General features: G+C 55.1%; 2 protein-coding genes across 2 annotated transcripts; both read left to right on the top strand.

Moving 5' to 3' along the window:
* The first annotated feature begins 1,001 nt into the window (after positions 1-1,001).
* LOC308227875 (extracellular fatty acid-binding protein-like) lies at positions 1,002-4,306 on the top strand. Its single transcript, XM_080630771.1, has 7 exons — positions 1,002-1,154; positions 1,406-1,545; positions 2,051-2,121; positions 2,686-2,796; positions 3,295-3,396; positions 3,574-3,599; positions 4,131-4,306. Exons 1-6 carry the CDS (start codon positions 1,059-1,061, stop codon positions 3,597-3,599), a joined length of 546 nt encoding a protein of 181 aa, XP_080486897.1. The 5' UTR covers positions 1,002-1,058; the 3' UTR covers positions 4,131-4,306.
* Positions 4,307-17,148: 12,842 nt separating this feature from the next.
* On the top strand, positions 17,149-18,168 carry LOC308227731 (olfactory receptor 2A5-like; the record flags this gene model as incomplete). The annotated part of the gene is made up of 1 exon (XM_080630551.1): positions 17,149-18,168. One exon carries the CDS (start codon positions 17,149-17,151, stop codon positions 18,166-18,168), a length of 1,020 nt encoding a protein of 339 aa, XP_080486677.1.
* Positions 18,169-22,643: the final 4,475 nt, after the last annotated feature.

Below are 22,643 nucleotides of genomic sequence, written 5' to 3'. Positions count from 1 at the left end.
AGCACCCCAGGGGAGCTGGGGTTCATTTGCTGTGCTGTTTGCTGTGCCCGGTGTGGTGAGGAGGGGGAGCAGAGGATGGGGAAGATGCAGGGGGCAGTGCTGGGGATGTGGGCAGGGGAGGACTGAGCTGAGATGCACAGGGGTTCATGCAGCAGGTCTGGGCAGGCAGCGTTAAGCACTTGGGCTGCCCATCCCTGCCTGCAGGGCTCTGGCTCCAGGTAGGCAGCTCATCCCCAGGACACCCAGTTGAAGCCCCCCAGCAGGACTGGGGCTGCCCCATGACTGCCCAGGGTAAATGCACAGCAGGACAGGGACCTCCCATGTGTGTTCCCATCCCCCTGGCTCCCCCCATCTGCCCACTGGCCACGGTAGAACCAGAGCCAGGGCACGGGGGACATCACCCTCTGGGAAGGAGGGACACACTCTGACAGTGACATGAACCCCTTCTTCTGCCATCCCTGCTCCGGGTGCATCCTGCTTTGCAGACCCTGAATGTGCAGAGGTGCACTCACAGAGGTGGGTGAGCTGTGTAGCACCGCAGGGTCAGAACATCAGTGGTGTACAGCTGCCTGGGCTTGGGCACGATCCCAGCGGCAGCCCTTGGGCAGATCCAGCCTCGCCAGAGGGATGGGTCACTGAGCTCCTTGGTGACAGGTCACTGGTGACAGCGCTGCTTGGGGCCAGTGCCGGGAAGGGCGTCCCCACTCTTCCCAGCAGCCTTCCACCATCCTGCTGGTAAACAAATGCTCTTTTTGCTCTTTCACAACCAACTTTGTCCTTTTCACAACCAAGCACATCGGGGAAATCCTGAGTTTCAGCACTGATGTGGTGCAAGAGTTCCTGCAATACGCTGCTCAGCCGCTCCGGGTGCCCTTTGGGCACTTCCCCTCTGCTGCGAGGCTGTTTACTCTGGAGCGACTTCAGCCCTTGGAAACCGTCTGCCCCAGCCAACCCTAGCTCCGGGGTGTGTGGAGGGGAGGAGAGCCCGGTGCTATAAATTCAGCAGCCCCGGCACCGCTCCCCATCCCGCTGGCGAACCCAGAGGAGGCTGCGGCGAGATGAGGACCATGGGGCTGAGCCTGGGGCTGGCACTGCTCTGCCTGCTGCGCGTGGGGGCTGAGGACCTCGGTGCTGCGGAGCTGGACATGAGCAAGGTGACTGCAGCATCCTGGGAAGGGCAGGAGGGAGCGTGGCCACCGCTCACAGGGTGGGGACTGCAGAGGTGGCTTTGTGCTGGGGACATCCCCTGGCTCTGCTGTCCCACCGAGGTGAGGGTGGTCACGCAGTCCCTTGAGCCCAGAGGGGTTGTGAGTGTCCCATGGCCTGAGGGTGTCTGGGCTCAGTCCCCGTGGAGGGAACAGCCCCTGCCTGCTCCTCCAGGCTCACAGCCTGCTCCCGCTGCCAGATTGCAGGGAAATGGCACATCACGGCTATGGCCACTGACAACGAGAGCTACCTCCAAAAGAAGGATCTGCTGAAGATGGCGATGACGTCCATCGAGGTCCTGGGGGATGGTGACCTCAACGTCTCCTTTGCCATTCCCACGTAAGTGCAGAGCACTTTCCCCATGGGCTTCACTGACCCCCCCTTACCTCTGCTGGTGGGACTCCACCCGGGTGCCTCTGCCCAGCACCCACCAAAGACCAGGGTGGGGTGAGGCAGGACCTGTTGGTGTACAACAGGGGCTCGGCAGAGCTGCATCGTGGGTACCCTTTTCTCAGGGGTCAGCACCAGCCAGGAGCGGTCCCACCATAAAGCTGAAACTCTGCTGCTCCCGGCAGGGATGCAGCAGGATCTGGGGGACTCCATGATTAAAGCTCTCCCAGCAAGACCAGCCTCATCCCAGAAGCTCAGAGGATGAGCAAGGGAAGGGCTGCGTGACCCCATAGGACACCCCTCAGGCCAGCCCAGGCACCCATTGCTCTGTCCCCATCCCTTCCCTGGCCACACCAGCAAGTCCCATGTTTGGGGAGACCCCCAAGCCCACATCTGCAGGGGAGGGAAGAGGTGTCACTTAACCCCAGATGAAGCATCCTCCACTGCTTTGCAGCCCGGAGCAATGTATGAGACTGGTGTCAATCTACAAGCCAACAGGAGTCCTGGGTCAATACTCCAGCTCTGGTGAGTGGGGCCGGGGCAGCGGCACTTTGCATCGTCCCCATGTGCAGCAGCCAGTTGTCCCCGGGACATGGTCCTCCTGAGGTCCTGGGTGGGACATCCCTCTGCAGCCGCTGCACCCCAGGGCTGGTCTGTGCCAGGGCTGGTGTCCCATCAGCGGGCGGATCCCTCAGCTCTCTCCCTCTGGGATCAGACACGTCCAGAACAGGCTTAAACCCTGGGGAGGAGCAGGTTAATTCTGCAAAGGGGCTGTGGGTGGCTGTTCCCAAGCGATGGAGCGGGAGTGGTTTCCCAGCGTTAGTCCATCTGTGCTACTCGGCTGTCTGCAGCGACCATCCCCAGAGCCTCCTGTGGTCCCTTCCCAGTCCCTCTGCTCTGCAGCCGTCTGTCGGCTCCCCCAGGCTTTCAGAGGAGCCTCAGCAAGGGGATAAACCAGGAGAGGGAGACACAGAGAAGACTGGGTGGGCCCAGCCCCTGGCATCCCGGATCACACTCCTACAGCCTTTGTGCAGGGTGGGAATTCCAGGAGGTGATTAACTGTTCCCTTTCCTGCACGTCCTTCTGCAGACAGAGGCTATAAGACAGCGCAGGTGGTGGACACGGACGGCAAGACATATGCAGTGGTCTTTGCCACCAGAGTGAAGGATGGGAAGACCCTGCACGCCCTGAGGCTCTACAGTGCGTAACCAGTGGTGCTCTGAGCAGGGTGGGCAGCCTGGAGGTGTCCCAAGAGGAGGCCAGGAGCCAGGGGACCCGCGGGGACCCCTCCTCAGCACTGCCCTCCTGCCCTGGGTGGGCTGCAGGACAGGGCCGGTGTGGCAGGGGAAGGGGCAGTGAGCTGGGGATGGATGGGGAGGCTGGGCTCAGCTTCTGCACCCAGGGGGAGTCAATGGCCTTGAGTCAGCCACTTGTGGAAATGGGGCAAAAAGTGGGGGTCCTGCTGCAGGGGGTGGGGATGGAAACCAAGAAAGGAGACATTGTGCTGGTGCCAGGGCCTCTACTTTGCCTTGTCCCCTGGGATGGGTGTCTCATGTCCCTGGCCACCACTCCTTTCCAGCACCTTCCCCACTGCCTCCAACCTTCCCTGGGGACCATCATCCCTCCCATCTCACCTGGGTGCCCAGGAGATGCGAGGACAGGCCACAGCCTGGAGCTAACTCATGTCCTCACCCCTAGCCAAGACCCGGGAGGTGAGCCCCAGGCTGGCAGTGCTCTTCAGGAAGCTCGCGAGGCAGAGGAGCTTCACCAATGACATGATTGTCATGCTGCCCGCCCAGGGTGAGTGCTGCCCGCATGTGTGGGGCTGGTGTGGCTGAGCCAGGACGTGCGGCTCAGTCCATCACTGCCGCCGCTCTGCAGTCTGAGCTGCCAGGAGGAAGCGTTGCCCCTGGTAGCCAGAGGCACGCTGGCCTGGCATGTTGTGGCATGACACAGCCTTTCTCTTTATTTTCACAGACGAATGCAGCCTCAATGAGGTGTAGGTGAGTTGCTGCAGTCAACGTGGTGTTTTGCAATGTCCTCAGCTGGAAACTGCCCCCTTGGTGCTCCAGAAAGGGTCACCGTGAACTCTGGGAGCCACATGTTTGAGCCTGACTCCCAGGTAGGACTGTTCCCTTGGGAGCTGCTCCGCAGTGGAGACCCCCAGGGCGCAGCTGCCTGGTGGTGAGCAAGGGCACTTGAACCAAAACCACTCGGTCAGTGGAGAAACAGCTGCAGAGCTCCTGCAGCAGCCAGGGCCAGGACTGCATCTGGCCAAGGGGGCCTGGGGCTGTGGACCAGCAAAACTGGTCAGAGGTTGGGTTTGTTGTTGGCCCACTCTGGCACGTGATGTCCCACCACACTGACACAGACTCAGCTGTAGGGCTGGCTCCATTGCTGGAGATGGCTCACCCTGCAGAGCCAACAGGGACAACTAGCATAGAACAAGCTGATGCTGATGGGGAGCCCTGCTTGGCCTTCTCCGTTGGCCTCCCCACTCAAATACTCAGACCACTTCTCCTGCTGTTTTCCAGGAGGTGCAGGCTGGCTGGTGGCTGCTCCTGCCAAGCAATGCAAGACCCACACTCTGAAGCTCCAGGCTACAGCTTCTGCATCCCTCTTCTGAGCTCAGTGGTCAAGGCTGTGACACATCCCCTGCTCCTCCAGCATTCAGTCCCTCCTTCTTGCCAAATAAACAACTCACCCCGGAGCTTGGTGTAACTGTCTGGGGAGAACCCGGGATGCTCAGGCATGTGGTCCCTTCTGCTGGCCTCCAGGTCTGCACTGGGGAGCATCCTGGGCTGAGCTCACCCAAGTGAGGGCAGTTTTAGAGTCCACAAGGATTTTTCCTCCTGGGTGCCTCCCATGGGGCAGGACCATGGCCAGGCAGAGCTCGAATATGTGATGCCGTGAGGCTGCGAATCCCATGGGCACGAGGGGCTGCGTGGAGAAAGGCTGTGGGACTTGGCCACATAACTAAAGTTGGAGCTGGAGGTCTGCAACCACCACCACCATCCAACTGACCTTCCCTTTGCTCACCCTGCTGCAATGGCAGCCTCTGCTCCCCTGGAGGGGCAGGACTCAGCCTGAAGACCTCTCAGGCCCTCAGCGCTGCAGGGTCGGTGGAAGGTGGGTGTCTGAACTCTCTGGCCCCAAACCTTCAGACTGGTGTGAGGCTGTGCATGGTCTCTGTCATAGAATCAGAATAGTCAGGGTTGGAAAGGACCTTAAGATCATCCAGTTCCAACCCCCCTGCCATGGCCAGGGACACCTCACCCTAAACCATGGCACCCAAGGCCTCATCCAACCTGGCCTTGAACACCACCAAGGATGGAGCATTCACAACCTCCCTGGGCAACCCATTCCAGTGCCTCACCACCCTTACAGTAAGGAATTTCTTCCTTATATCCAATCTAAACTTCCCCTGTTTAAGTTTTAACCCATTCCTCCTTGTCCTATCACTACAGTCCTTAATGAAGGGATCCTTGTCCCCAGCATCCTTGTAGGCCCTGGGCACTGAGCAGAGAAAGCCTCCACTGGAGTCAGATTGCCTGCAGTGGTGGACATCTGCTTCCAGAGGCTGTCCGAATTTCTATTTCTGAAATCCCACTCCATCCTTCCCTTCTTGATCCATTCAGACCGTCAAATCCACACAGGAGAAACCACAACCCGTCCGGGTAACCTGTGTCCCCAGTGATGCCCTGCACCCTCACACATGCTCATCTCCAGGGCTCGGACAGTGCTCGTAGGAAGTGAGGTCTGGTAGGACATGAAGCAGGTTGTGCCTCTCCTGGAAAGCGAAACTCCTTCAAACTCCTCTCTGGTGGCATTTCCACAGGGACCCTGCCCATCCCTGCACAGCCAGCCGGGCATTCGGTTCAGCCCAGGGTTTGCCTTGCTGCTGTGTGATGGTAGCAAATATCCCTGGAAGGTGCTGTCCCAGCAACTGAGCACCTCAGAACCTCCTCCCATGGACTGGGAAAAACCATGTGGGAAACAGCATCTCCCAGTTTGTGGGCCGCGAGAGCTGGAAACGTCCCAGGGCAAGGGCATCACTGGGATTTCCCATCCCAGTGTCATCTCCACCCTCTTTGGAAAGACCCCAGTGTTTCCAGCAGGAATTCTCCCTGGCAGTTTGTACTGAACAATTCAGTGTTTGCTGCCCTCCCAGGAACACCAGGCTCACACCAGGCTTTGCCCAGAGCCTTGGTTTTGGTACGTGTGTTGATGCAGATGAGAACGCTCCGCTGCTAGCAGCTCCCTTTGCCAGGGACTGTGTGATGGGGAGTCCCAGTGTGTCCACATCATGTTCCAGCCAAACATTTCCTCCCCTGCTGTGTGCAGGCAGCACCCCAGACAGTGCTGAGATCATTCCTCTGCCCCTGGCGATTTCCACTTCCCTTTCTGTCCGCCTGTTCTCTCCTTGTGCCCTGGAGCAGGATGCGCACAGGCTGCCATTGGAGCGGGATGCGCACAGGCTGCCATTGGAGCGGGATGCGCACAGGCTGCCATTGGAGCGGGATGCGCACAGGCTGCCATTGGAGTGGGATGCACACAGGCTGCCATTGGAGCGGGATGTGCACAGGCTGCCATTGGAGTGGGATGCACACAGGCTGCCACTCCAGACCGTTCCCTGGGTGTGAGACCCTCCGTGCAGTGCAAGGGGGGTCCTCCACTGCAGCCCCCACCCATGAAGCCTGTCCCTGTAGCTGCTGCTCATCCAATGCTCATCAGACCATGCAGCCCCTGAAGAAGCACAGAGGGACAGGGTGACAAGAGAGTTGTACCTGCCCTCCTTTATCCCCAGCAAACCTGGCCAGATGTCACTATATATTTCCTGACATGGGACTTTTCTTCTCCAAGTGTTTCTAAGGGCTTCCTGGGGTGAGGCACCTTCTGATGGTATCCTGCAGCAATAGGCTCCCTGATGGGTGCTGTGGGCACTCACTGGTGAGAAGGCCTGGCAGGGACTGGCTTGCTGCAGTAGAGATCAGCCCAGGCACCTGGGTCCTGAATGGCTGCTGGAGACAGCGGAGGAGTGTTGGGGCAAGGGAGGTGCTGGACAAGACTTCGACATTGAGGAGCAGTTTGGAGGCTCCCAGCTGATGGCTGTGGTGCTTACTGGTGATGCCAGACTTCCTTTCTAGCCTATGGCAGCTTGTCCCGTGCAAACTTTGATAAAGACCCTTCCCAGCTGACCTGGGGATGTCCAACACCCATACCTAGAATCCTCCAGAAAGTGTATTTCTGAGGTGAGATGTTCCTCTGCAGAAGTTGGATTCAGTCTCCTCTGTGACATAATTTGTCCACGCATAAACCAGGTCTGCCCTTTACTACACCTTTTGTGAGCATCTGCCCACACTGCCTCACACATCTAGTTGTCTGCAGTCTCTCTGCCTCTGGCAGGCTCTTCCAAAGCCAGCATGTTTGCTTCTAGTCTTTTGGTGAAACTAGAGGTAGCAAAAAGGTGAGTCTGAGCAGCAGGTGACATGCTGCAGTTGCTGCAGTGAAGAGCTGAAGTTTCATACCCGATTTACGTTGACTGGAAATGTCATCTCCTCTGTATTACATACTCTTTGTACGGATAGGGCCTTTTCTGGTGTTTGCCAAAGAGATCACCCAGGCTGGGATTGTCCTGTGTTCAGCAGTAGCAGTCATTTTTTCTCCTTCTTAGTAGCTGGTGCAGCACTGTGTTTTTGACTTTCAGCCTGGGAACAGTGCTGATAACACCGATGTTTTTAGTTGCTGCTCAGTAATGTTTACTCTGACCAAGGACTTTCTGAGTTTCATGCTCTGCCAGAGAGGAGGGGAAGCCGAGAGGAAGCAGAGAGAGGGCACCTGACCCAAACTAGCCAAAGAGGTATTCCGTACCACAGCACGTCATGCCCAGGGATGTAAAACTGGGAGCAGTTACCCAGAAAGGCCAGATCACTGCTTGGGTCGGGCTGGGTATTGGTCGGCGGGTGGTGAGCAGTTGTATTCTCTTCCCTTGTTATTTCCCTTATCATTATTATTACTGGTGGTAGCAGTAGTGGTTTGTGTTATACCTTAGTTACCAGGCTGCTCTTATCTCAACCCATGGGAGTTACATTCTTTTGATTCTCCTCCCCATTCCTCCAGGAGCCGGGGGGAAGAAGGGGGGGAATGAGAGAGAGAGACTGCGTGGCTCAGTTTAAACCATGACAGGGATCCACCAAAGCTCCTCCTCAGCCGAGGTGGGTGCAGTTTCTTCACTCTTCTATCAGCTTATTTCCTTTGAAGACTCACTCTGAATTAGACTGGAAACTGGACAAACATCTTCTACTGTTAAATTCCTGCTCACAGTGCCTTTGACAAAGGGAATATATATAAGTGCAGTTGATATTCCTCAAAGTAGAGGAGCAAGGGACCAAATTCTGGTGTCTTCATTGTTTGTCTTGCAGTTACCGGAGGTCATCTGATGTGGAGACAGGTTCAACAAGTTTAGAACTTCTATTTTATTTCTGATCACCTTATTTCAAATGATTGAATTGTGCTGACTTCCATTTAGACTTTCTCTTTGGAATGTTGTTTAGGGTTTGTATTTGCTAATACCACCTTAAGTGCTCAGAGGGAAGCTAAGCTGGTCTTCCCAGACAATCTCTGTGCCATATGTGATACTTAATCTTCTTGACTTTACATTTTTTCCCCTTTTAAAAATTAAATGGAACTGTATTGGATCATTTCTGGTTTTCAGCATAGCACTGGCTGTCAGGAGAATGGTGTTTTGACTTCAGCCCAGGAGCCAGGTGCCACTTGCTGCTCATGATCTGTGGGCTCTTGGCCATCCCAAAACCCAGTGCCCATCCAACCTGCCTGGAGTGACCATATGTTAGAGGCTCCCAGAGGTCCCTTTGCATGTGATGGGTGCCAGCACCACAGTGGCAGTCTTCCAAGTCATCAGGTCTTGTCCATCTGTCTTGAATGGTGTAGAGTGAGACCATGGGGTTCCCATGGGACCTGGTGGGTGCTAACCCAGCTGAGCCTTCCCTCACCTCCGCATCAGGGCAGCCCCTCGCTGGGATTGGGGTGCTGAGCGTCGGCTCTCAATGGCACAAACATAAACTACCTGAGCTCCCCCAGGCCAGCAGTGAGTCACCTCTCAAGTGCCAATTGCGGCTTTGAGACACCTCTGTGCTGCTCTGAGCCCCACAGACAAATAAACACTGGCTTTGCTCCCTGCTTTGGGAAGGGGCAAATATAGCTCCTGTCCCAGGCGTGGCACAGCAACCCCCTGGAGCCCCTTCGAGAGCTGACACTGCAGAAGTTCAGAAACTTTTAATGACACAACTGAGACCCATTAAAAGTGAGGAAAAAACCTCAGTGCTGCTGGGACAGAAGGTGCCCCACGGGCCACAGTGTCATGAGGCACCCAAAACACAAATGGCTTTGAGTGTTCCTGCTTCCTCCATGTGTTGAAACCTGTTGAAAATGTGGAGTATTTTCAACGTGGATCATCTCAGGACATGGTTTTATACCCTGGCTTCATGAGTGGCTGACAGGGATTGTCTGGTTGAGCTGAAGCAAAAGGAGCGTGACCAGCAGGATGAGGGAGGGACTCTGAGAGACTCCCCTGCAGTCCTGATCCAGCTCTGCGGCAGCAGCACAAGAGGGACGTGGAGCTGTTGGAGAGAGTGCAGAGGAGGCCATGGAGATGCTGCGAGGGCTGGAGCAGCTCTGCTCTGGAGCCAGGCTGAGAGAGCTGGGCTGGGGCAGCCTGGAGAAGAGAAGGCTCCTGAAGGGGAGACCTGAGAGCAGCTCCAGTGCCTAAAGGGGCTGCAGGAAAGCTGGAGAGGGGCTTGGGACAAGGGCCTGTAGGGACAGGCCAAGGGGAATGGCTTTAACCTGCCAGAGGGGAGACTGAGATGAGCTCTTAGGCAGAAGCTCTTCCCTGTGAGGGTGCTGAGGCGCTGGCACAGGGTGCCCAGAGAAGCTGTGGCTGCCCCATCCCTGGCAGTGCTCAAGGCCAGGTTGGACACAGGGGCTTGGAGCAAGCTGCTCCAGTGGAAGGGGTCCCTGCCCGTGGCAGGGGTTGGAGCTGGGTGAGCTTTAAGGTCCCTTCCGACCTAAATGTGATTCTACAAAGGTGGGAAGCAATGTGACTGGGGACTTCCCAAGCTGCCAAGCTCATCATATCCTGAAATATATGAAGATGCATCAGCCTCAGCAATGCCCAACCTCAGTGACAATGTTCAAGCTTTGGGGACATGTTGTCATGCTGGATCTGCCGTTCAGAGAGGCCCCATCAGCCTCCAGAGTCAGGCAGCACAAACCTCCTGATGTTCAGCCAAGGCAAATGCAAAGTCCTGCCACTGGACTGGGCTTACCCCACAGAATGGGGCAGACTGGGCCTGCAGGGAATGGCAGCAATGCTGGAGGAGCCCTGCATGTCCAGCAGGCAGCAAGCAGAACACTGCTCAGCAGAATGCCTCTGCAGCAAGGTCAGCTGTGGTCTGGCTCAGTGAAGGGCAGACATCAGCCTGAGGGAGCACTTGAGAGACCATGTTGGGAGAACTGGGTCCAGTGAAGGGCTCCCCAGTACAAGAAATGACCTGAGAAATGGCAAAGAGTGCAGTGTGGGACACCGAGCTGGTCAGGGCCTGCGGCACAGCGCGTACAAGGAGAGGCTCAGAGAAGCAGGATAGTCCAGCCTTTGGAAGGGAAGGTGAAGGAGGAATCTGGCTGCTGTGAGCAGCCACCTCAGGAGGAGGTCTGGAGAAGATGCAGTCTCACTCTTACTGCAGTGCTCAGTGGCGAAGGGCAATGGGCATGAGCTGCAACATGGCAAACTCCAGTAAAGCAAAAGGAGGAAGTTCTTCATCATGAGGGTGATCCCGCACTACAGCACACCCAGAAACGTGGCTGAGAAACTCCCATCCCTGAAGGTGTCCTTGGACAAGTCCCTGAGCAACCAGACCTAATTTTAAAGCTGGCCCTGCTCTGAGCAGGGGCAGAGCCAAAGACCTTTGAGATGCCTTCCAGCCAAAACCCTCCCATGGCTCCCTGAGCCATGGGTTGTGCAGATGGGACTGATAACATGGAACCAGCTGAATGAGGCCAGTGCAGCATCAAACACCCATAGAAAACATTCGTTACTGACCACCAGTAACTGCGGCCAGCACTTGGAAGGTGCCCAGTCCTGATGTGTGTGCTGTTGGTGTGCTCTCAGCCCTCCCTCTGCTGCCCTGCAGCCATCCCCTGCGGGCGGCGCGGGGAGAAGCCAGGGCTGCGATGCTGACAGAGAAGAAAGGAAGCTTTAGCCTCCAAATGCACTTGTGTGCACTGAAAGTGAGAAGAGGGTTTGAGCTGGAGCGGCTCAACCAGGGGAGAAGTGCTGCATCAGGGAGAGGTGCTCCTGTTTCTGGCCAGCATCTCCATCACTGTCACCTCCCCAGAGATGTGGGTGCTCTCAGGCCCCACCATGACCTTTGCAGATTGATACATCTGGGGGAAAACTTCCCTTCCAGATTCCCAAATTTCTCAGAGGGGGAAACTCTCCAAGCAGCGGTTCAGAGAAGCAGTACACCTCACACTTGCCAGAGCTCCTTAAGTAACTTCTAAATCTAGAGGAACTTGTGTGGAAGAAACCAAGGTTATCCAGCAAAGCCAGAAGGTACATGTTTGGTTGCAAAAGTAATAGAATCACAGAGTCACAGATTGGTTTGTTTTAGAAAGGACCTTAAAGCTCCTCCAGCTCCAACCCCTGGCACGGGCAGGGACCCCTTCCACTGGAGCAGCTTGCTCCAAGCCCCTGTGTCCAACCTGGCCTTGAACACTGCCAGGGATGGGGCAGCCACAGCTTCTCTGGGCACCCTGGGCCAGCGCCTCAGCACCCTCACAGGGAAGAGCTTCTGCCTAAGAGCTCAGCTCAGTCTCCCCTCTGGCAGGTTCAAGCCATTCCCCTTGGCCTGTCCCTACAGGCCCTTGTCCCAAGCCCCTCTCCAGCTTTCCTGCAGCCCCTTTAGGCACTGGAGCTGCTCTCAGGTCTCCCCTTCAGGAGCCTTCTCTTCTCCAGGCTGCCCCAGCCCAGCTCTCTCAGCCTGGCTCCAGAGCAGAGCTGCTCCAGCCCTCGCAGCATCTCCATGGCCTCCTCTGCACTCGCTCCAACAGCTCCACGTCCCTCTTGTGCTGCTGCCCCAGAGCTGGATCAGAACTGCAGGGGGGGTCTCTCCAGAGGGCAGGAGAGGGAAAAACAAGCTAGGAAATGAAAGCAGAGGCTGAAAAGTCAAACTCTAACATATTCCTGAATCCAGGCTCCTGCTTAAGGGTGTCTCTGAGCTCCTCTGGCTGCAGAGCCCACCATGCGCCTCCAGCTCCACCACAGCACCACCCCTCTGGTGTCTCTAGATGATAAGTTCAAAGTCAGCTTCAGACCTGTCCCTCAGTCCTGGCCCCTGTGGGTTTTGGGGGCTTCTTCATGGGGATGCTGCTGGAGCAGCCCTCGAGGGAGTGTTCATGGTGGGACACAGGACCCAGTGTATTCCCTTGCAGTGCGCTTCCCTGCTCCCACAGCATCCCAAAGAACTGTGCCCAAGGGGCTGTGTGTGGCAATTACAGACCATGCTGTAACAGGGGAGCTGTTCCCAGGTGCCTGCCAGGAGCACACTGAAATCACCCTGGTGTCCCAGACCACTGGAGCTGCCAGACACACCTTGTGTGAAGAGAGGAAGCATCTGCCCAAGGTAAGCTGTGTCACTGGTGTCCCAGCATCAGCACCGGGTCAGTGCTGAGGCCAGGACAGCTCTGAGACTGAGGGGGGAAGAAGCCAGCCCCATGGCAGGGTTTGCCGAGGCCAGCTCTGCCCTGCCCTGCTCTGTGCCCCACTCCTGTGACCTGCAGACGTGGGTGTCCTCATTGTCCCCCTCCTGGCCCAGCAGCCGGGGGAGTCCCTGGGTGCCCAGCTCATGTCTCACAGCACCTCAGGTCAGCCCTGGCAGCACGGGAGCCCTGCCCCTGCTGCAGACACGGGGCTGCAGTGTCCCTGTCTGCCTGTGCCACAGCTGGTGTCCCGCCGGTGCTCCCAGTCCTCCAGGATCCAGCTGGACAAACACAGGGACTGTGCTGTTGGCCTGAGCTTTGCGCAAGCTGCACCCACCTACCTCCAGCTCGCTTGTCTCAGATTAGATCTGATCGCAAATCAGATGCAGTTTAATTATCAGAAAGGCAAACAGACACTTCCAATGACTGGCTGATCACCCAGCTAATGACTATCACATCAACAGATGGAATTGCAAACCTCTGCAGTGATCAGAAATGAAATGAAGCCACTTGCGCCCCAGTCACACACCTCTGACATCTCCTCCTTCCCTGGCTTCCATGGCTAGAGGCCATTGCTGGCATGGACACAGTCTCTGTGCCTCTTCCCTCCTGCACCCTCGAACTCCCAGTGAGGCCACTGGTGCCACAGAAACCCAGCCGGTTCTCTGGGAGCCCAACTGTGACAGTGCCCTGGGGACACCAGAGTCTTGGTTTGTGCCCAGTTCTGGGGAGGCCATGGGGCATAGGGGAGAGATGAGAGTGGGTGTCCACCCCAGGAGCCTTTGTGATGTCTTCCAAGTGAACCAGGCGTGTCATTTTCCACCTCTGCTTCATTAAACCAATGCAAAGGCTCTGTGAACACCTACTTATACTTCAAGCAGGTTTATTTTAGGTAAAGGGAAAAGACAAAGAGAGTTAGGAACCAAAGCCGCTCCTACCTTTGCCCCTTGATGTGAGCACTTTGGACCCCAAATCTCCTTGATAAGGTATGATGTGAGACCACAGCTCCTTGTCTAAACCCTGGTGCATTAGATCTAAGGAGAAGATTCCTGGGTCAAAGTAATGTTTGGAGTTGGGTTTAAGCTGCTGGCTTTTGCAGGCTCACCTCTGCCAGCATTACCCACAGCATCATGCTTGAGTGAAGGGCTCTGCTCCTTGATGCCACAGCCGCCTCCCTGCTTGGCTTTGCTTCTCCAGGCTGACCATGTCCTCTGCAATGGACTCTCACTTCTCCAGCCAGCCTGGCTCTGCTTCCTCCTCCTCGAGTGGGCTCCCTCTCCCTGAGCACCACCGGGCAGGGTCTCACTAATGCTCCACAGCATCAGAATTTTCCCCCATGGCTGGAAACTTTCCTGCTCTTCCCATGGGCAGTTTGGCATCCTGTGCCACACTCACAGCTCAGCACCGCCCCGGGCTGACCAGACCACGGGGTCTCCAGCTAAGGATGCTGTGGGCAGGCAGACTGCTCCACAGTCCCAGAGCTCCTGTGCACACCCAGTTTTCTTTCTTTTTCTTTCCCCTAAAGCCTTGCAAATGCCTGGTGCTGGGCGCCTCTTCTCCCAACGAATAGAGCCCCATCACAGAGACTCTGCAGGGCAAGCACTGTTCATCCTTCATGGATTCAGGTGCAGCAGTGCTCCCGTCCTGCACCCATTCTGACACGCAGCAGAGCTCTGGAGACTCTCCTCCCTCCTTAACGCTGCTGGCCCTGTGCCCTCCTGTTGCCACCAGACACCCTCCCTTTGCCATAAACTGTCATTGTCCTCCTGGGCAACTGGGAGTGGGGACACGCGGCTCCCAAGGCACTGGGCGCTGCGGGGCTGCCTGACCTTCATCTGCATGGCTGAAGGTGTATGTGTCACACTGCAAGCCATTCCCACAGGCTCCCTGCACTCCTCTATCTTCAGTGCAGGCTGCCCTTACCACTTCTCAGGCTCTCTTCTTTCCTTTCAGGCTTTCCACTCTTGCCAAACATTCTCCTTGGTGTCTGTGTGTTCCCTGTTTGCAGAGGGAGCAGCCCCTCTCCAGCAGCCTCTGCCTTGTGCTCAAAAGGGAGTTTTTAGCTGGGTTTTGCACCTCTTCTTTCACGAAATGCCAGCTCTTTCCTACGTTTGCAGGCTCAACATCCCCGGTATGCCCAGCTGCAGTAACCAGCCCTCCTCCCATGTCCTGATTTGTGCTTGTTCACAGCCACAGTCACCAATCTGTTCCTATTGATCTTGCCATTTCTGCAGAATGGCATTGACTCATCCCTACTCGAGCTGAAGCTATTTTCTCAGACAGCTCTTCTAAAAACAGCCTCTTTGTCAGGAGCAGGTACAAGAAAACCTCATCACTTTCTGCAGTGACCTGGTGAGGAGCCACGTGAGGTATCATATCCAGGGAGATCTGGAATGACCATTACAGATGAGGCTGTGATTTATTTACCATCACCCCTCCAAAGAGTTACTCTTCCTGGATTAATTTCTCCCCTGGAGCTTTGCCCTCCCCTCAGTCTGGCTGGGAATGTGTGACAGGCTCCCAGACCTTCCCCTCACTCCTTCCCAAGGCAATTTAGATCCATGAAGACATTTTGATGGTGCCTTTCAGCGTCTTGTGCTGTCCTACCCTTCCTCCTCACTTCCTGCGCTTACTCTCTCCTCTTATCACTTCCATTACTCTGCTCAGAGCTATTTCTCTGACTTTGGGGAACATCTGCTGCCGTGGGGGGGGCCCACATAGTAATTTGAGTTCCCCCATACTTCTGGTACCTATGGAGTTCCCCCATAGCTTTGCATGAGGCCACAGTTGTTTGTTTGCTATGGACCATCTGCTCTTCCTGAGCCAGAGGAGACACCAACCTTCTGCTACACACTCTCCAGCTGCTCTTATCCCTACCAGTCTTTCCCTTCTCTCTGTGGTTATGCCCTTGTTTACCAGCTCCTGCTCTTCCAATACAACCCAAACCAGCAGGGACAGGACATGCCTCTCCTTGACATCCATTCTCTTTGTGGTTCAAAGCCTGGCATCAGATCCCTGAAGGCTTCTCCCATCCCGCTGCCTCCTTATGTTAAGAGGAGAGTGTCCATGGAGGCACCCAGCACCTCGAGCACCCCAGCCCCTGCTGTGGCACCCAGACTTGGCTACCTGCTGCTCTCTCCCTCCCTGCTAACACCCCACCCCAGCTGCTGGGCACCAGGACAAATCCACAGCCCATCCCGGCATCTCTGCACTGTGAAGGACAACCCCAGCATGGTGGGGTTGTCCTTGTTCCTCTTGGAGGTAGCTGGCAATGTCACTTGAGGATGCTCAAGTCTCCTCAGCTTGGCACCCACCTCCTCTCCACTCCTGGTGAAGATGCTCCCACACTTCCCTCTGGAAGGACCTGCAGGCGCTCCAACAGCCTCTTGCAGCTTGCACAAATCTGATCATCTCCTCAGTGCTCTTTCTGTGCATTCAGTAGTTTTAGGTTCACACTCAGAATCTTCTGTGTCTCATCTCCATTTATCCTGAAGCTCCAGTTTCTCATTAGATTCAGAGTCTTTTCTTCTTCCTGCAGGCCAGTGTCTCTGCTTTTCCTTGCCACCCTCAAGCCGGTTAGAACAACATGGTCACCTTCAGTTGCCTTTCTGTCCTCCTATGATGTCTCAGACTCTCAGAGGTCCTGCACTTGCATTGTTCTCTAGGTGTGAACATGGGGATTAGAATCATACTAGTCATGAAATGGCTTGGGTTGGAGGGACCTTAAAGCTCCTCCAGCTCCAACCCCTGCCACGGGCAGGGACCCCTTCCACTGGAGCAGCTTGCTCCAAGCGCCTGTGTCCAACCTGGCCTTGAACACTGCCAGGGATGGGGCAGCCACAGCTTCTCTGGGCACCCTGGGCCAGCGCCTCAGCACCCTCACAGGGAAGAGCTTCTGCCTAAGAGCTCATCTCAGTCTCCCCTCTGGCAGGTTCAAGCCATTCCCCTTGGCCTGTCCCTACAGGCCCTTGTCCCAAGCCCCTCTCCAGGTTTCCTGCAGCCCCTTTAGGCACTGGAGCTGCTCTAAGGTCTCCCGTTCAGGAGCCTTCTCTTCTCCAGGCTGCCCCAGCCCAGCTCTCTCAGCCTGGCTCCAGAGCAGAGCTGCTCCAGCCCTCACAGCATCTCCATGGCCTCCTCTGGCCTCGCTCCAACAGCTCCACGTCCCTCTTGTGCTGCTGCCGCAGAGCTGGACCCAGTGTTCCAGTGGGGTCACACATCTCCAGTGCAGGATTTGCAAACAGGCACTTTCTTTGTCTGTATTGGTTAAAGATGTCTATTTTTTGAGCTCTGCTGTCACAGTCTGTGATGGATAAGGTAAAGCAGGAGATCTTGCTGTACCTTCACTAATGATGTAAACACAGTGTGCTCCCAGGAACTACAGCTTCTGTTCAGGCAGGTCCAACCTGTCACATTTTGTGGGATCTTCAGAACAGCCTCCCATTGCAGCCCAGGTAACCTGGAGGGGTGAGAGGCACTGCTCTCATTTGACAGCTCCTGGGATCCTTTTTGAGCAAGGTGGTGACGTTCCAGCTCATTCTGGTGTCCTTCAAGTGACACGGGGTTGGGGTTGGGGCTGCCTGGAGGATTGAACCCCCATGGGCTGACACCAGCCCCCACCGCCATACACCCCCGAGCCCTCGGCAAGGTGAGAGCAGTGCGGGGCACAGGCACAGCTTCAGCCCACCACAGAGCAGAGCCCAGAGCTGGGGATGCCCCCTGATAGAGGAGAGCACTCACCCTTGTTCTATCTGTCCTTACCTCCTGCTCTCCCTGTAGATGAGCCCCGAGTCTCTGCAGCAGGGAAATCTCAGCAGCCCCACCACGTTCCTTCTGCTGGGATTCTCCAGTGCCTACAGAGCACAGGTGACCCTCTGTCTGTTCTTCTCGCTCATTTACCTGATGACAGTGCTGGGGAACCTGCTTATTTTGACCCTTGTCTGGTTGGACACCCACCTGCAATCCCCCATGTATTTCTTCCTGGGCCACCTCTCCTTCCTGGACATCTGCTACTCCTCCGTTACCCTCCCTAAGATCCTTGGAGACTCCTTCTCACAGCAGAAGACCATCTCCTTTGTGGGCTGCATCACACAGATCTACTTCTTCCTTTGCTTCGGGGGCTCTGAGTGTCTGCTTCTGGCTGCCATGGCCTATGACCGGTACCTGTCCATTTGCCACCCCTTCCACTACCCCATGCTCATGAGCAGCAGGATGTGCCACTGCTTAGTGGCCATTTCATGGCTGAGTGGCTCCCTCTCATCTCTGATCCAGGCCTTCCTCACAGCCCGCCTGCCCTTCTGTGGCTCCAACGTCATCGACCACTTGTTCTGCGAGATGCCCTTCCTGCTGCAGGCATCCTGCAGCCCCAATGCCCTCCTCAACAAGGCCACCTTGTATGCTCTGGCTGGGACTATTGCGATGGGCTCCTTCCTCCTCACTCTTGTGTCATACGCTCACATCATCAGGGCTGTCCTTCAGAGGGGAGTGGGGATGCAGAAGGCCTTTGCTACCTGCACCTCCCACCTGACTGTGGTGTCCCTGTTCTTTGGCACTGGGGCTGTGGCATACCTGGTGCCTCACTCCAGCGCCTCCAAGGAGATGGACAAGGTCCTGGCCCTGCTGTATGCTGCTGTGACCCCCATGCTCAACCCCATCATCTACAGCTTGAGAAACAGCGAGGTCAAGGATGCCATCAGGAAAGCCCTGTGCAGGGGGAGGTTACAGATGTCCACCAAGGGTTCAGGCATTGCCACTGAGCGACCTCCACGCTCCCCGAGGCAGGGATGCAGTTCTCGGTGACCCAACACACATGAAGGCGTCTGGTGGTGGTGGGGGAGCAAAACTGACAGCTCCTCGCCCTCTCTCACCAACATATCCAAGGCTCAGACCCATTATGGACCGATGGGACACAGCGGCTGGGTACCCAATTCACAGCATTGCCTCCCGTTGTGTGTGTGTTTGCACAGCCAGGCTGAGCTCACAGTGCCAGCTTCAGAAAGCCCACCGGGAATGAGCTGTTTCCCACCCCATCCCAGGACCCAGGTACTGTCCTTCCAGCATGGAGCACTGCAGAAGTCTTCACCCTCTTGGACCGGTTGCAGAAAGATGGGGCACAACATCCTCTGGAGACCTGAACAGACCATGAGGGGATGTTATAACATTGCTAATTGCTTGGACACGGAGTTCTCCCAGGAACTGATTCTGAGAACTTGTTTCCTAAGGAATAGTCATTGCCCCATAGAGGAGCTGTGCTGGCTGCTCACACACTGCCCTGTACGGGATGGTGCCCTTGGTAAGCCTTATTTTTTTAATCATTTACCTACACCAGGGCTTTGCCAGACTTTCTGGAAACAGCTTTTATGCCTCAGTCGAGCCCTTTCCAAGGTGGATCACTGTGCAGAGCACAGCAGTAATGCTGGGCTGCTTGTATCTCCTGTTAAGTGGTGAATAATCTTGTCTGGGCTGGACCTGCAGACACTGCAGAGCCGGATGTCTCTCCCTTAATGCAATAAATTATGTATAAGTAAGAAAACCACTGTCAGGGGATTGATCTTTGTTGTTTCAGGAGTCAAAGTTAAGCCTGGGTATGGAGAGCTACTTCCATGTGCAAAATGGTGGCGATAAGGCAGGAGCTTGAGTGGAAGAGGGGATTAATCTGGTTCATGATGTGCCTTCAAGAGGGTTCAGGGGCTCTCAGCAGCACATGGAGCCAGGAAAGTGTTACTTGGGGGCTGTAAAAAAAAGGGGGGGGGACACAGATGGGGTGAAAAGATGCTGTGACCACTGCTCAGTGGGTGCAGGAAGATACACCTTGAGGCACAGCAAACAGACCTGGCTGAATGCTGAGTTGGGATTTCTTTACAAGTAAGACTCCATAAGGCACCCACCTAGCAGAAATTATGGGTTTCTGTGATTGGAAATAGCCCCATCCCTGGTAGAGCCAACGATTTCCCAGTAGGAACCCAACGTGCGTTATCCCACTAAGGTGAGGCTATTGTCCTCCCAGAGCACACGAACAAGACAGGACCAGTTGGGGAGCCCAGTTTTTAGAACACCTACAAAATCAGCAGTTCCTTTGGAAATACAACAGGAATTTCACATACCTTCCTGGGGGAAGGGCTCCAGGACACGGTGAGCCAGGGCTATCTGCCAAACCTCTGCTCTCCCCACTGACAGGGAAACCTCTGACTTCATGACTGCTCTTGCCGGTTGTAGCTACTTTAGTACCTGTTATGCACCTCTGGAGGTGACAGGCAGGGGAAGAGGATGGAGAATCCCTGTGGCAGGAAAGGGTCAGGCACCAGAATCCTGAGTGTGCTTCATGCTCAGCCTTCAGCAACTCGTGACACTGATGGGAGAGACAACACCATGACCAGTAGCATCACTAGGGATAAAAGCAACATCTCTCCCTTTTGTGAGACCTACCTGCAGTGGTCTCCGAAGCAGGGTGCATGTGCTCTAGCAAAAAAATGCTAGGGTTCAGGAAGAAAGTATTTTTGGTACCATTAATAAATAGGATCAAATAAAATCATATTAGAAGTGGTATTTATTTAATTTTTATCTTGTCTTCTTAAAATGTCTATTACTGTGTATGTTTTATAATGTGCATGTATAGATTTTATGAATAAATGTACATATATCAGGGGTGCATGCTCAGAAGCTATTCACTGATAAAGGGCATGCAATCAAAGCCATTTGGAAAGCACTGCTCTGCACTGCTATACACCACCACAGGAGAGCAAAAGAGTCTGTGGGAGTGAAGCTTTACCCATAGCAGAGGAAGATTTAGGGATTAAATGGGGACCACTTCCTCACATGGGACATATTCAGCTCCTGGGACCAGGCAGGATGCAGCCCAGGGTGCCAAGGAGCTCTTGTGGGGCTCTCCATCACTCTGGAGCCTCTTGTTTTGACCCCCCCGGAAAGCCTCAGTGGGTTGAAGCTGACAGAGGATTTCTCACCCCACTTCTCCTGCCCTCTCACCAAGGCCCTGGGAGGGTTGCTCAATTGGAACATTCAGTTAGGCTGTAGGTGGGGAAAAACCCAGCTCGTGATGTTACCTGGCACCTGCCATCACATGGATGGGGTGAAGGAGGGTTTGATCTGCTGCCCTGAGGATCTGTCCGCAGGGCTAAGAGCTGGGAGCTGCCTGCAGAGCTCATCTTCCCAGAGGTGTGCTGAAGATGAAGGCCATTTTCTTGCTCCTGGAGTTGATGCTTCCATTGGTGCTTCAGGCCTGGGCAAAAATCCCTTCGAAGGAATGTTTTGCTGGAGAGAAGGTCATGCTGCTGGAGGGGGTTTTCCCATGGTGGAGGTTGGGGAAGATGCTTTGCTTGCACACAGTCTCCACAAGGGAGTAGAGGTCAGACAAAACCCACCTGCCTGGTTTTGCAAGGACTCCAGTTCATGCTGTAGGTCCCTCAGGCTCCCTGGCTTTTGGCAGCACATTTGTGTGCTTGGACACTTTAGTGAGGGAGTCATTGGGTAGTGAGATCTTGCATCGGGTTAGCTTTTTATGGCAGACTGCTTTGCCTGGCAGAAGAGATGCTGTTCCAGCAGTCAGCAGCTTGGGCAGGGGAGGTAGTGGGGGGGTTCCTGCTCTATCCCTAAATTTCTCAATGCTCTCCATGTGAATGGGTACAGAGCCATCCTCTCCAGCTCGCTGGGCAGTGTTCCACCATCTCCATAGCTTCCCACTCTAGCTAGGTTAAAGACCTCGAGAAAAACAGGGGGATGCCTGTGAGTACAGTATTTCACTATGAAATAGCACCAGAACTTTAATTTCTGGATGAGTGTCAGTGCAAATCTTCCCATTCATGGTGGCTTTTGCTCAGGGCTCTGCTGCTCTTCACCTGGGCTGGCTCTTGAGTTCCTCAAAAAACACAGAGAAAATTACACACGTGGCTGCTGCTGTGCACAGATCGGAGCTGCCAGGAGCTGGTCTCTTGCCTCCAACCTAGAATGGTGATCAGCCAGCTCCACCAGCGGACATGGCACATGGATGGCATCCACATCCTGGAGACTTCAGGAGGTGAGACCAGAGGGTCTGCTGTGCCAGAGCTCTCCACAGCCTTTTGCTCTTCCTTCTTTTGCCTAGCACTGGATAGAGGTTCCCCCATTACCTGTGCATTCAGCCCAATTAATTGGATGATGACTCTGTTACTCCTAGAAAGGTGTCCGCTCTTGAGTAGGAGATGAAGAAAGATGGGAATCTTAGTATTCCCTTGACAGCTTCCTCCCAGACATCCCTGACATTGCTGATTACAATGTCTTTAATTGGAATTGCCTGAGCTCAAGCCCTGTGGGCAGCTTTGCACCTTCCCCAGAAGCTGTTCAGGCTGGAGCAACCAAATGGCCTTTGGAGCTGCTTTTTGAGGAGGCCTGTTGGGAAAGCTGCATGCCATTAACTGGAATCCAATGGTCTGGATCCATCCAGACCTGCAGGACGTGAGCAAAGGGTGATGGTCCTAAAAGAAACCCAACCAACTTGGTCAAGATGCAAACTCCTGTAAGTACCAGGGGAGCATGAAGTAGGAGATGGGACTTGACCCAGCAGCAGAACCGTGCTCGAACTTTGATTAAACCTCCACACCCATGGCATGAACATTGATGAAACCTATTCCCCACGACGTAGGTGGCAGTTTCTGATAAACCAGAAGGTTTATCAGGAGGAGTTAGGGATTTCCATGCCCCACTCCCTGTGGTCCCAATACCAGGCCCTCCAGATAATGGTGCTGCCCTGGGAACATCTCCACCCAGGCACAGGAACCTCTGTCCCAGAGCCCACTCCAGCCGCACGCACCTTCCCAGCTCTCTCTGCAGAATATGCTGGACTCAGGATTTGCAGGTGATGCTTCCTGGGGCAGAAAGGTCCCTTTTCTGTGGGGCACTAAAATGGTCTCATCCCAGCAACCCTCCACTCTCCTGCACAGCAAAATACAGCAGGTTAAAGATGTGGTTACTGGCCCCACCATGGGCACTTGCCCCAGTTCTGCCAGCACCATCACCCAGAGCACTTGCGGTCCCAAAGGTCCACGTTAAAATTGAGAAGCACTAACAAGTACAGAGCTGGAGCAAATCAGAGAGCAAAGAAAATGCAGGCTCTTTCCTTTGGAATTAAAATCCCAGACAGCTGGCGGTAGTGAGAAACCAAGAAAATCAAGGAAGAAAGGGAATGTTAAGCTGTCTATTCTGCTGGAGGCAGATGACAAGGCTGCAGAGCGTTGTCCCCATGGCTATGCTGTCACCCCCCTCTGCCTGCACCGTCGTGGGCA

This window comes from Psittacula echo (genome assembly GCF_963264785.1).
Source record: "Psittacula echo genome assembly, chromosome: 16".
Taxonomy (NCBI): Eukaryota; Metazoa; Chordata; class Aves; order Psittaciformes; family Psittacidae; genus Psittacula; species Psittacula echo.
Note: the sequence above shows the minus strand (reverse complement) of the source record. Positions and strands in the feature narration are given on the sequence as shown.

Excerpts from the sequence above, each read along its gene's own strand:
- LOC308227875 (XM_080630771.1), top strand. The coding sequence starts at position 1,059 with ATGAGGACCATGGGGCTGAGCCTGGGGCTGGCACTGCTCTGCCTGCTG. Across the intron at positions 1,155-1,405 it reads CGGAGCTGGACATGAGCAAG|ATTGCAGGGAAATGGCACAT; the intron begins GTGACTGCAGCA and ends TCCCGCTGCCAG. Across the intron at positions 2,122-2,685 it reads GGGTCAATACTCCAGCTCTG|ACAGAGGCTATAAGACAGCG; the intron begins GTGAGTGGGGCC and ends GTCCTTCTGCAG.